Source organism: Lepus europaeus, chromosome 1 (assembly GCF_033115175.1).
Source record: "Lepus europaeus isolate LE1 chromosome 1, mLepTim1.pri, whole genome shotgun sequence".
Classification (NCBI taxonomy): domain Eukaryota; kingdom Metazoa; phylum Chordata; class Mammalia; order Lagomorpha; family Leporidae; genus Lepus; species Lepus europaeus.
In genome coordinates, this window is record NC_084827.1 from 76407729 (window position 1) to 76422257 (window position 14529).

General features: G+C 40.3%; 1 protein-coding gene across 1 annotated transcript in view; it reads right to left on the reverse strand.

Moving 5' to 3' along the window:
• Nucleotides 1–14529, reverse strand: part of DARS1 (aspartyl-tRNA synthetase 1) — an 80704-nt gene that overhangs the window by 25843 nt on the left and 40332 nt on the right. The window contains exons 5-7 of the mRNA XM_062186210.1: nt 10710–10812; nt 6201–6281; nt 5177–5236 (exon numbers count right to left, since the gene is read on the reverse strand). Coding sequence (XP_062042194.1) covers nt 5177–5236; nt 6201–6281; nt 10710–10812 — 244 coding nt within the window. The remainder of the gene's footprint in view (nt 1–5176; nt 5237–6200; nt 6282–10709; nt 10813–14529) is intronic.

A 14529-nucleotide genomic window follows, 5' to 3' on the forward strand; every position in this document is an offset into this window, starting at 1 on the left:
GCAGCATTTCTTAAATGTGTTTTTGCCTTCTGCTATAATTTCTGTCATACTGGTTTTAGGAAAGGATGGGAAATGGGCTTATTTCCAATCAATTAGCAGAGGCTGCACTGAATGCTGTGTGGCTACTCTAAACTCATCAGAAACTAGTATGTAGTATGTTGTGACTGACTGGGGGATATTTGCTGTGGATGCTGGGGATAAACAGCTCATGTACTTGCCTTGACTTGAAGGATTAACAGTTTGTAAAGGAGAAAAGAAGGCGGGGGAGAGGGTGGATGAAGACAAAGATGACACATTTCAAATCAGAAGATCCATATAATAAGAAACTATAACCATAAAGTCATATCCATTCATTAATCCCCAGACTCAAACTGAGGTTCATTACTGAGCAATAATACACATACTCTTTTCCCCAGAATATACCTGATCATACAGAATGTGCTACACAAATACACAGTCTGAGTGTACCTCAAAATGTATATAGCAAATGGAATTAAAAGATAAGTTTATTTTGATACAAAAAATTTCAAACTTTATGCATAGTTTTTTTAAAATACTATACATTTTCCATGAACTTTTTGAAGATCCCTATTATGGGCTATTGCTGGTACTGTGGTTCAAGTGGTAGCATTAAGGGTAATGTGGTATATTAGTCAAGAAAGGGAACTTGGGGTATCCTATAGGATCGTTTAAGGGTAAGATTACTTTTTTTTTTTTTTTTTAAAGATTTACTTATTTATTTGAAAGGCAGAGTTACAGAGAAAGGAGGGACAGAGAGAGACAGAGAGGTCTTTCATCTGCTGGTTTACTTTCCTAATGGCTGCAACAGCCCAAGCTAAACAGATTTGAATCCAGGAGCCTGGAGCTTCTTCTGAGTCTCCCATGTGGGTGCACGCGCCCAAGGACTTGGGCCATCTTCCACTGCTTTCCCAGGCACATTAGCAGGGAGGTGGATTGGAAGTGGAGCAGCCGGAATTCAAACCAGTGCCCATATGGGATGCTTTTAAGTTCTGAATTACCTATTCCCTTTGCCAATACAGAGATAAAAAAGAGCTAAAATGATACATGTAAAATGCCTGAATTTGGGGGCAAGCATTGTGGTGCTGCTTGGGATGCCTGCAACCTATACTGGAGGGCCAGTTAAGAGTCCTGGCTACTCTGCTTCCATTGCAGATTCCTGGTAATGCACCGAGGAAGCAGATGATGGCACAATTATTTTAGTTCCTGCCACCCACATGAGATACCTGGATGGAGTTCAAGGCTCCTGGCAACTGTATGGCCCAACCCCCGTTGTTGTGGACATTTTGGGGAGTGTAAGATCTATTCCTCTGTCACTCTGCCTTTCAAATAAATAAATAAATGAAATCTTTATAATAAAATCCCTGAATTTTTAATATGATCTAGCTGAGTGCTGTGTACAAAAAGAAAAAAATAGCACAATATATAAACATTTGAATTCAGGTTTTTCCAGCAATGAGAATTTCCTTAACATTTTAACATTCTTAAAAGCCAGGAGACAAGGCCGGCGCCGTGGCTCACTAGGCTAATCCTCTGCCTGCGGCGCCAGTACTCCAGGTTCTAGTCCCAGTTGGGGCGCCTTGGGGCGATGGTTCTGTCCTGGTTGCTCCTCTTCCAGTATAGCTCTCTGCTGTGGCCCAGGAAGGCTGTGGGGGATGGCCCAAGTGCTTAGACCCTGCACCCACATGGGAGACCAGGAGGAAACACCTGGCTCTTGGCTTTGGATTGGTGCAGCATGCTGGCTGTAGCGGCCATTTGGGGGGTGAACCAACGGATGGAAGACCTCTCTCTCTCACTGTCTAACTCTGCCTGTCCAAAAAAGAAAAAAAAAAAAAAAAAAAAAAGCCGGCTGGTGCCACGGCTCACTAGGCTAATCTTCTGCCTGAAGCGCCAGCACCCCGGGTTCTAGTCCCTGTTGGGGCAGTGGAGGATGGCCCACGTCCTTGGGCCCTGCACCCGCATGGGAGACCAGGAGGAAGCAACTGGCTCCTGGCTTTGGATCCGCACCGGCTACAATGCGCCGTAGTGGCCACTTGGGGGGTGAACCAACGGAAAAAGACCTTTCTCTCTGTCTTTCTCTCTCTAACTCTGCCAGTCAAAAAAAAAAAAAAAAAAAAGCAAGCCAGGAGACAGTATTTTTTAATCAGAACACCTGCCTAGACAGTTCATGGAGAAAGCAATTTATTACATGAAAAACAGAGTTAGGTTGCTCTAGAACAAACATGGCAAGGTATCTTGGAATGTTTCATAAAAGAATAGTGGGGCCGGCACTGTGCATCCCATATAGGCTCTGGTTCAAGTTCCAACTGCTCCACTTCTGATCTAGCTCCCTGCTAATGGGCCTGGAAAAGCAACAGAGGAAGGCCCAAATTCTTGGGCCCCTGCAACCACATAGAAGGCTAGGAAGAAGGTGCTGGCTCCTGGCTTCAGTCTAGCTCAGTCTTGGCTGTTGTGGCCATTTGGAGAGCGAACCAGCAAATGGAAGCTCTCTCTCTCTCGCTGTCCCTCTCTCTAACTATGTCTTTCAAATAAGTAAAATAAATCTTAAAAAAAAAAAGAGAAGAGAAAAGCATCTTTGTCTTTTATTGGCAACTTCTCCAACCCTTGACTTCACCAAGAACCTATAAAAGAGCTGGTTTTATATCAGATAACAGTATAGACAGAAAGTAAGAGCTTAAAGATTTAAAGCTATTAATATATACAATGCTTCCCAAAATGTGAAGTCAAAGTAGATGTTAAAAATGTGAAAGCTTGAAATGACCAAATAATATGAATGACATTTCCTGAGTGGTACAGGGCAAAACAAAGGACACTGGACTCTTTTAACATGCTAGGCCATGTGGGCCCAGTATGCCAGACCCTTCTCCAGTGGTTTTTAACTTGGGAGGCAGGGAGGGAGAGAGGGGCAGAGGGGGAGAGGGAGAAGGAGAAGGAAAAGGAGAGAAGGAAAGAGGGAGAGAAACGGGGAGGGGGAGAGGGAGAGGGAGAGGGAGAGGGAGAGGGAGAGGGAGAGGGAGAGGGAGGAATGGCAAGAAACAACAAACAGTGCTTCCATCCACTGGTTCAGGAGCTGAAGGTAGGAACCAAACTTGGGAATTCTGATGTGGGACATAGGTGTCTTAAATGCTAAGCTACATCTGTTCTTCCTCCATCTTTTTTTTTTTTTTTTTTTTTTTTTTTTTAACAGGCAGAGTGGACAGTGAGAGAGAGAGACAGAGAGAAAGATCTTCCTTTTGCCATTGGTTCACCCTCCAATGGCTGCCGCGGCCGGTGCACCAAAGGCAGGAGCCAGGTGCTTATCCTGGTCTCCTATGGGGTGCAGGGCCCAAGCACTTGGGCCATCCTCCACTGCCTTCCTGGGCCATAGCAGAGAGCTGGCCTGGAAGAGGGGCAACCGGGACAGAATCCGGCGCCCTGACTGGGACTAGAACCTGGTGTGCCGGCACCGCTAGGCGGAGGATTAGCCTATTGAGCCGCGGCGCCGGCCTTCCTCCAGCTTTTTTAAAAGGCATCTGTTTTATCATTAAAGCTCCTATTTTCTTTCTTTTTAAAAAAAAAAAAATATTTACTTTATTTGAAAGGCAGTTACAGGGAGGCTGAGTGAGTGAGTGAGAAAGAGAGAGAGAGAGAGAGAGAGAGAGAGAGAGAGAGAGAGAGAGAAAGAGGTCTTCCATCTGCTGGTTCACTCTCCAGATGGTTGCCATGCCTGAAGCTGCGCAGATCCAAAGATAGGAGCTTCCTCCGGGTCTCCCACATGGGTGCAGGGGCCCAAGGACTTGGGCCATCTTCCACTGCTTTCCCAGGCCACAGCAGAACTGGATCAGAAGTGGAGCAGCCGGGACTAGAACCAGTGCCCTTATGGGATGCCAGCACTGCAGGCGGCAGCTTTACCCACTACGCAATAGTGTCAGCCCCAAAGCTCCCATTTTTCAACAGTGGCAATGAATTTAAATTAACAAAACAAAACAGCAAAAACCCATGGCCAAAATAGAGGCACAAACCAGTAATAAATCTTGTGAACAGCATGGTCATGTGTAATATGATGCTTAACTCCTGTGGCCGAAATATATGAAAAACCTGAGGTTTCTAGTAGTATCAAGGGGACTTCTGATTACTGTTCACTTTTTCTATAAATTAAAATGAAGAGGGTATAAGCAGACAAAAAGCAAATAAGTAGTAATATCACATGAGTGCACAATAAGGATAGGCTCATGTGACTGTGAAGACTTTGAAAGAACTCTAAAGGTGACAAAGAATTTGAGCTTTAGGTAGAATATTTAAGTAAGGAGGAAGATGTGGTCAAAACATTAAGAAAGATAATGGTTTTACCACGATGATGAAACCACTGAACTCTTTCACTTGCAACCAAATCAGAAAGGGAAACAGAAACGGAAAACCCCTAAGACTCCAGTTTAAGCCATCAGGGTGAACTATTTTTTTCATTCATTCTATACTCAGTTCAAATTCAAAGGAATAAGCTATTAATTATTTATCTCCACCTGGTCTTTCTAAAATGTGAACATAATTTCTTTCACAATTTTGCAGTGATTTTAGTGGTTATGTTTCAACTTGCTATCTAACTTGTACAAAACAGGTATCACCTGAGAGACAGCAAGTCTATTTATTGGCTTTAAGCTCATTTGGGACTTGGAAACAAATTGAGTCAATATCCCATAAAATGGTATCTGACCCTGCTGTCTGCAGTTAAAAAAAGAAAAATTTTTATTTATCTATCTGAAAGGCATAGCGACAGAAATAGAGAGAACTTTCATCTGCTGACTTCCCAAATGACTACAAAATGCAGGGCTGGGCCAAAACCAAGCCAGGAGGTAGTAACTCCATCTGGATTTCCCTCAAGGGTGGCAGGGGCCTAAGTACTTTGGCCATCCACCACCTACTGCCTTCTCAGCTACATTAGTAGGAACTGGATCAGAATAGGAGCAGCCAGGACTTGAACTGGCACTCTCATATTGGAGTGCCTGCAGAAGGGTCAATGAGAAAGGTAAACTATTTCCTGTATTATCATACTTCCATAATTAAGTATTATCATACATAAGCAAATACAACTTAGTTCTATATGCTTGGGACAGGTATGGTATTCCCATCCATCTCAACTTTGGCAATAATCATGTCACTTAAAAAAATAAATGAGGCATACCCTAAGATCAATGACTCTGTTGTCTAGTCTTGTATCTTGGTTAACAGTAGCTCTTCCCTCCTAAAAAAAAAAAAAAAAAAAAAAAAAGGTGAAAAAACAGATTTTACTAATTTTTTGAAGAACACAAACAACATGTTTAGGAGCCATATTTATTTTTAAGTGAGAATGGATATGTGCATGTTAATTTTATGCCTCAAAATCGGGGATCCAAAATAATGGTTAAAACAACTGAGATGAAAGAAGAGTTAATGTTAGAGAGAGAGGGGGAAGGTGGAAGTGGAGAAATGAGAATGAATAGATAGATGCTAAAGCTTTTTTTCCCCCTCTTTCCCTCCTCCAGCTCCAAAAGCCTTGCCTCACTATTGCAACACAGAAGAATTAACAACCTGTACCTTCGTTGATTCCTGGATTTACTTGCTAGTCCTAAATTAAAGGAACAGATAAAAACTGACATAAAGTAGTAGTTTTCAAAGTGATTTCTTTTGCGGAGTCCATGAAGTTAAACTTCTTTTTCTATAAAAATGCTTTTTCACTCATTTTTCATGAGTGTAGTGAGTTTTCCAAAGACTACATGATGTGTACTATCATAACAAAATAAATGTAGAGGCAATATGAAAATCAAGTTGTCTTTCATTAAGTCCAACGTTATTAAAATTTATAGATGTATAACAAAATTTCACTGTTGATATAAAATTATTTTGTTTTGGAAAAGTTATTTTTCATAAAATGTTTTTGTTATTTATATAATATATACACATAATACATTTACATTACTATTTTAAAATTTGCTTTAAGTTCTAATACTGTAAGTATTGATAGATAACAAAAATAAAAGCTTTTAGAGTCTTCACTTATTTTTAAGGCCAAAAAGTATGAGATTTGCTGATGTAAGAGCAAATATAAATAAAAATAGATTTCAAATCAATTTACCATCACCCTTAATACAAAAGTAGGGCACCAGGTTTTCAGTGTTTTACAGACTAAACACACAGGAAGCACAGTACTTTGTAAGGGTAATTTTTACCTCTTCTCCTTCTACCTCAGGCCGAATGGCATCATCCAGCTGCAGGGGCAGGCGGGGTTCAGCCAAACTGATCACATAAATCTGAAAGTGAGAGATTGCCAAAAATAACAGGAAGCACAAAAAATTGGTATCTTTTGGTTAAAAAAATAATCTACCACTGACTTAACATGATGTAGTGTTTGCATACATCTTTAACTGAAACTACCTGCTGAAATAAAAAAAAGTGAAGAATGTTTTTCACCTATAAAATGAGGATAATACTGTTTCTTGCCTTATTCTATGGGTTGCTAGGCCAACAAACACTTAGTAAACCCTAAGATGCATATCATTGTAATAAGTAAGGAATGACTGAAATACATGGGACTGAGCCTAAGGCCTAGCTTTATCATAAAAAAGCTCCATCTCAGAGCTTCAATTAAAAGGAGGCCTACTGAAAGAATAAGAGTAAAGGATGTGAAAACAGTTTACTCATGGGATGGGTTCATTAATATATGAGTTGTTACTGCTGTTAACAGCACTGGGTCAGTGCTTACACTAGGTCCAAATTTGTCCATCTGTTAAAACTCCTCTTCCTTTTTTCATTCTTTTTTTTTTTTTTTCCCAATTATCCCTTCATTGCCTCCTCTCATCAAATACATTACATCTGATCTAATTGGGAGCTGCCTTAAAGGATGTTCCTTTATGGGTTATGTTGCTAAAATTCCCTCAATATCCACTAATACCAATTTCACATTTTAGTGATAAAAAGCAATTTGGTCATAAAACTCAGCTAGGGTTTTTTGGCTACCTTTAAAAAGCACATTACCATATTACTTAGCCCTGACTACACCTGGAAAATCTGCTAAAGCACAAAAGGGAAACAGATATTATTTAGTTAATTCAGGAAAAGAAAATTACACCCTTACGAGTTTGCAGATCATATTTAGCATTCAGCTCAGACGCTTCAAGAAAAAAATGTCAGAAGGATACTTCAGTCCCCCTTTAGTAAAATAAAATTATTTATCACCATTCCCTTCACACAAAGTGTAGGGTTCACCTTTGATGAATTAACAGAAAAACCTGACCTCTAATCCCAAGTTGGAGAACCCAAGGCATCTTCCACTTTGACAAGTGGAAATCCATGTCCTTCACTAGGTTGTATTTTGATTCCCAGGACTACACATCATGCTTGGCACAATGTATTTACATTCAGCAACTGCTGATTGAAAAATTATATAAACTATAAGGGAAAGTCATTGCTTTTTATAAAATCCTATTTAATATATAATACTTTATGATTTGTGGCAAAATTTGCAACTCCTTATGCTTTATTATTAAGGCTGTCTTGCATTCTTGATAGTATCTTTAAAGGTTTTGTTAATAACACATTTTAACAGACATATAGAAAGTATACATATTTATGGAATAGCATGTAATATTTCAATGTATGTATACAATGTGTAATATATATTTAGGGTAAAAAGATCTATCTCCACAAGCACTGACCATTCCTTTACAGCATATACATCCAAAATCCTATCTTCGAATACTTTTTTTAAAATGCAGAAATGTAATACATTAACATTATCTATGGTCACTATGGAACAGAACCCCAGAAATTCTTATTTTTACCTAGCCATAACTTAGTGCCCATTAACCTTTTCCTTTCGTTTCCTCCCCTTCCCCAGCCTGTTAACCACTATTATGCTTTTAACTCCTAAGAAATCACATTTATTTAAGACTCCACAAATGAGTGATATGACATGATACCTGTCTTTCTGTGCTTAGCTTCTTTCACTTAATATAATGACCTCCAGTTCCATCTTTACTGTTGTAAATGACAAGATTTCATCTCTTTTCTTTTTTATGGCAGAATATCTTAAAATTGCATTTCCTTGCCCTAGTCAAAACATTTTATTAAAGTATTATAAATTATTAGAAAGATGAGGCATGCTATGTTTCTTGGCCAGTGTATGTGGACATCTTAATTAAAAAATTATTTATTAGGGTTGGCATTGTGCTATAGCAGGTAAAACTGCTGCTTGTGATGCAGGCATCCTACATGGGCATGGGTTCAAGTTCTGGCTGCTCCACTTCCAATCCAGCTCCCTGCTAATGGCCTGGAAAAATTAACAGAGGATGGCCCAATCTTGGGCCCCTGCTACCCTCCACATTCCAGGCTTCAGCCTGGTGCAGCTCTGGCAGTTGCAGCCATTTGGGGAGTGAGCCAACAGATGGAAGACCTCTCCCTCTCTGTCTTTCCCTCTCTGTAACTGTAACTCTGCCTTTCAAGTAAATAAACTTTTATTTGTGTGTGTGTGAGAGAGGGAAAGAGAGAGCGAGAGAGAGAAATAGAGAGAGAGCGAGAGAGAGAAATAGAAAGAGAGAGAGAGAGAGAGCGCACATCCAGTAGTTCACTCTCCAAATGTATGCAATGTTTCAGGCTGAAAGCAGAGCCAGTGGGGCCGGCGCTGTGGCTCACTTGGTTAATCCTCCGTCTGCAGTGCCGGCATCCCATATGGGCACTGGGTTCTAGTCCCGGTTGCTCCTCTTCTGGTCCAGCTCTCTGCTGTGGCCCGGGAGGACAGTGGAAGATGGCTCAAGTGCTTGGGCGTCTGTACCCGCATGGGAGACCAGGAAGAAGCACCTAGTTCCTAGCTTCGGAATGGTGAAGCGCTGGCTGTAGCAGCCATTTTGGAAGTGAACCAACGGAAGGAAGACCTTTCTCTCCGTCTCTCTCTCACCGTCTATAACTCTACCTGTCAAATAATTTTTTAAAAAGAAAGAAAGCAAGAAAGCAGAGCCAGGAACTCAATTCGGGTCTCCCATGTAAGTGGCAAGGACCTAATCAACTTAAGCCGTCACTGCTGCCCCCCAAAGTCTGCATTAGCAGAAAGCTGGAGTCAGCAGCCACAGCAGGGTATCTAAACCAGGTATTCCAATATGCGACGCAGTCATCTTAACTGCTATGCTAACCACTAGTCTAAACATGCACCTCTGGACTATCTGTAACAATCAGTTCAGTTAAATACCACCATACTCCCAAATTACTGAGTACATATGGTGCCATGTCTCTGAATCTGTCTGCCTGTCAGACTTCAGACTGTTTGCCTCTCTTACATATGCTCACGTACACACATACTTCCACAGGAGTGGAGGTGGGGGTTAAGAAGAAACCAGTTTGTCTTTTTTTTTTTTTTTTTTTTTGACAGGCAGAGTTAGACAGTGAAAGAGAGAGAGAGAGAGAGAGAGGGAGAGGGAGAGGGAGAGGGAGAGGGAGGGAGAGGGAGAGAGAGAGAGAGAGAGAGAGAGAGAGAGAGAGAGAGAGAGAGAGAGAGAGAAAGGTCTTCCTTTTTCCATTGGTTCACACCCCAAATGGCCGCTAGGGCCGGCGCGCTGCACCGATCCAAAGCCAGGAGCCAGGTGCTTCCTCTTGGTCTCCCATGTGGGTGCAGGGTCCAAGGACCTGGGCCATCTTCCACTGCACTCCCGGGCTACAGCAGAGAGCTGGACTGGAAGAGGAGCAACCGGGACAGAATCTGGTGCCCCAACTGGGACTAGAACCTGGGGTGCCAGCGCAGCAGGCGGAGGATTAGCCTAGTGAGCCACGGCGCCAGCCTACCAGTTTGTCCTAAAGACTATTCCTTAAGAGAAATTTAATGATCATGTTATAGACACAATCTAGATCTAAGTCTGAGCCACAGGTTCAACACTGTGGGGTTACTTCAATAGTTCTAAATATGCATGTATTTACACATGGCACTTTCTTGTCAGTGACAATGAACACTCGTAGTTTGTATGCCTGAAGAAAAAAAAAAACTGAAGGATCAATAAGTCTTATACTCTCTCTTTTGACTACTCTATGCCATAAAAATCACAGAACTATAATGAAATATAATTATTAAGAATCAGGTTAATAAACCTTCAAAAGGTTATTACCGCAGAAGAAAATTCATGAGGTAGGTTCCTAATATTGAATAAGCTTTTTAGATGTGGTCTATACTTTTCCCTGCATGACTGTGGTAGATTGTGTAAAAAGAGCTGCAATAATTCCTCCTGCAAAGATGTTCCTTTGCAATGATATTCCCTGTCCTCCCACCAAGAGCTGGAATCAATTTTTCCATCCCATAAATCTGTTTTTCCACGTGACTTTGACAAATGGGATATTCAGCACACATTAAATAAATAGAAGCTTGAAAAATGTATGTGTACTAGTGCTGCTGTCTCTCTCCCCTGGGAACCCTCATGGTACCATATAGTCAATGCCACAGGAGCAGATAAACCATTCCAGAGGGAGCCCATCCAAACTGCTTGATTCAGAATTGTGAGAAAATGAATGATTGCTATCTTAAGTCACCAAATATTGGGAAGCTCTGTTACATAGTAAAAGCCAACTGATTCAGGAATCAACTTATAAATCTCAATATTTTACATCAACTCTAATTAACAGCACATGGATTTGACATGAAAAGTTTTAAAAACTACTCAAATCTATTTCTACACATACTTTTATATTCTGAAAAGAGTTACCTTCTGAACATGTAACTCAACATCTTGTTGTGTACAGCTTCCAATTTTCTGATTCACTTTTCTCACAACGCCTTCCACATCTACGATGCTCTCTTTGTTGATGCTGTCAAAAGAAGAAATTCCCTACTTTAATCATCTCATCAGAGGTGTCAGAATTCATTTGGTGTTTCAGCAGTAAAGCTGAATATATTAAACTCTTTTAATACAGTAAGCCGCCTGAGATAAAACCGGTTTATTTAACCTACTTATAACAAGCTATTATGCAGCACACTTTGTGAGATTTTTTTGAAGAGATATTTCTATGCCATAATTTAGATACCATTTATACAATATTCTGGACACAAAAGCCAATCAGACCAGTACTGGACTGTGAAAAGTAGTAAAATAAATAAATAAATAAATAAATAAATAAAGATGGGGTTGACACTGTGGTGCAGTGGGTTAATCCTCTGCTATGGCACCAGCACCCCATATGGGCGCCAGTTCTAGTCCCGGCTGCTCCACTTCTGATCCAGCCCTATGCTACGGTCTGGGAAAGCAGTGGAAGATGGTCCAATCTTTTGGGCCCCTGCACCCACATGGGAGACCTGGAGGAAGCTCCTGGCTTCGGATCAATCCAGCTCCAGCTGATGTGGCCATTGGGGAGCGAACTAGAAGATGGAAGACCTCTCTGTCACTCCCCCTCACTGTCTTTAACTTGACCTCTCAAATAAATAAAATCTTAAACAAAAAAAAAAACCTCTTTCAATTATTTATTAAAGAACATTTCCATTGCTATATTTAAGATTCACTAAGATCAGCATTTCTTATAATAAACAATGCTTTTAATAAATGCAATTACTGATACAAAATGGAATTAAATAATACAAGAACATCGACTGAAAAGATTTCAAGGTAATAAGAGGACATAAGAGTACTATTTTGCAATTAAATTTGCATCACCTAAAGTTAGAGAATACTTTGTCACTGATTTTTTTAAGATTTATTTATTTATTTGAAAAGCAGAGTTACAGAGGCTGAGGCAGAGAGAGAGGTCTTCCATCCGCTAGTACACTCTCCAAATGGCCCCAATGGCCAGAGCTGGGCTGATCCAAACTTAGGAGCCAGAAGCTTCTTCCAGGTCTCCCACATAGGTGCACAGGTCCAAGGACTTGGCCCATCTTCTGCTTTCCCAGGCCATAGCAGAAAGCTGGATTGGAAGTGGAGCAGCCAGGACTCAAACAGGCCCCAATATGGGATACCAGCACTGCAAGCGGCAGCTTTACCCACTATGCCACAGTGCTGGCCCCTTTGTCATTGATTTATAACAGCCTTCTGGACTGCTCTCAAAGAATGCCTATATGAAACTTAATGTATGACAAATGTAAAACAAATGGATATCTGGGGCAGCTTATTCTATAAAAAAACTTAAATTCTGAATACTGGATCCTCAAATTCTGAAATCTAAAACATATGAAGTAGCTTATTAAACACAATTATTTTATCTCTAGTACACAACCAAGGAAGAAAAGATATTTTCCAAAATGGTGATCTCATACAAAATTCACCAGTTTTATGTAGTTTTATATTGATAGAATGTCACAATGTATCTGGTGAAAAGGACAAGATTTAACTTTCATGGAAAGGTTCTATTCATTCTGATGAGGAACAGGATCTTTAGTCATTGTGGTACTCTCAGACATTTCAGAAACTCAACTTATTTTACACCAGAACACCACCACAATCCTATTCAATGAATTTGCTCTAGGTTGGAAAGGGATTAAAACAAAGAGCTTAAGAGTTGTGAAGTAAGAACCTGTTACATTGCCTAGAATTCTGCATCTTTTGTTACCAATTACCTTTTTAAAAAATCAGTAGTACACATCTCTTTTTTTTTTTAAAAGATTTATTTATTTATTTGAGAGGTAAAGTTATAGACAAAAAGAAGAGACAGAGAAAGACATCTTCCATCTGCTGGTTCACTCCCCAAATGGCCACAATAGGCAGAGCTGGACTGCTCCGAAGCTGGGAACCAGGAGCCTCTTCTGGGACTCCCACATGGCTGCAGGGGCCCAAGCACTTAGTCTACCTTCCATTGCTTTCCCAGGCCATTAGAAGGGAGCTGGATCAAAATAGAGCAGCTGGGACTTGAACTGGTGTCCATATGGGATGCTGGCAAAATAGGTGGAGGCTTAACCTATGCCTACCCAATGAACACATCTCTTGTATTCTCTTAAGTCAGCTGTACTAGAACTATCACTTAATACCTCGTTAAAATCTTGTGTACTAGGGGCTGGTGCTGTGGCATAGTGGGCTAAGCCTTTGCTTGCAGCGCCGGCATCCCATATGGGCACCAGTTCGTAACCCAGCTGCTCCTCTTCTGACCCAGCTCTCTGCTATGGCCTGGGAAAGCAGCGGAGGATGGCCCACCTTCTTGGGCCCCTGCAGCCAATTAGGGAGTGAACCAGAGGATGAAAGACCTTTCTGTGTCTTCCTCTCTGTAACTCTACCTCTCAAACAAAACAGAACAAAACAATCTTGTGTACTGAAGAAACTCAGACTTTATTACAGCAAAAGAAGTAGTTATTGAACGAACATAAGGTTCCTCTGAGACCAGAAGGATTAAGAGGCTTCATTTTACTTCCCACCCACACGGAAAACCCAGAAGGAGTTCTAGACTCCCAATTTTGGCCTGCCCAGCCATGGCTGGGCAATTTGGGGACTGTACTGAAACATTTTTCTGTCAAGTCTGCCTTTCAAGGAAATGAAAATAAACATACATAACACACAAAACCCCAGCCTATTTAGATATCAATAAAATCATTCTGATTTTTTAAACTTTGGATAATTTATCTCAAGTACTTCTATATAGCTACTTCTAGACCTATTCCTACATATTTTTGTTAATAGCAAATTCAGGAGGAAAAAAGTAAAACACAAAATTTATGAAAAGGGGTCAGACTATACTTGATATTTAGAATTAGTAAAAAGGCTATATAAAGGGTATGTGTGTGTGCATGTGTGTGTGCAATATTACAAGTTAAAACAAGAGGGACAGGAATACTTGAGTTTGTTACTGCCTGTAGAATAAAATTCCCTTTGCAGAAACAGACTAAGTAATATTTTAACTAACATTATATGTAAAGATGGCACATATGTAGTGTATATGCTACACTTTGACTACTATCATAAATGACTTTATTAAGGTTTTAGGTTTACATTTTGAAACTAATATACTACTACGTCTGTGTTTTGAAAAAGGGTTTAATCTAAAAGCAACTAAAAGCCTTAGGTTTTTACAGCAGATATAGTAAGGGTGGGGTAAAAAAAAGAAAGAAAAAAGATGGTGCAAGGCAGAGAAACTCCTGGGAACTATTTTATTGCTGGAGAAATGAATCAAGTAAATTAAACACATCTTCTCAAGAGCTAAGTCAGCTATTTTTATTATTACTACCCCCTCACACTATTGCTGTATTGTGTTTTATACCCCTTTCATTTTCTAACCATCCTTCTGACCCTCCCTATAATTAATCACTCTTCAAATAAGATACATTAGCATGGTCTTGATATTAAAATGCTCTAGCTAATAGGCATAACTGATTTCATGTCATCCATTAGGAACTGTCAACCATCAATAAATAGCTCAGTTCTAACTAAAACTGTCTTTATAAAAGAAAATCATAAAAAGCACCCATCTTTATGAAAACTGTTCTATACAAATATTTTGCAATTTTTAAAAATTTATTTGAGAGGTAGAGAGACAGAGACAGAGAGCTCCATGTGCCCATCCACTCCTTAAATGTTTACAACAGCCATGGCTATAGCTGAGAGCTGGGAACTC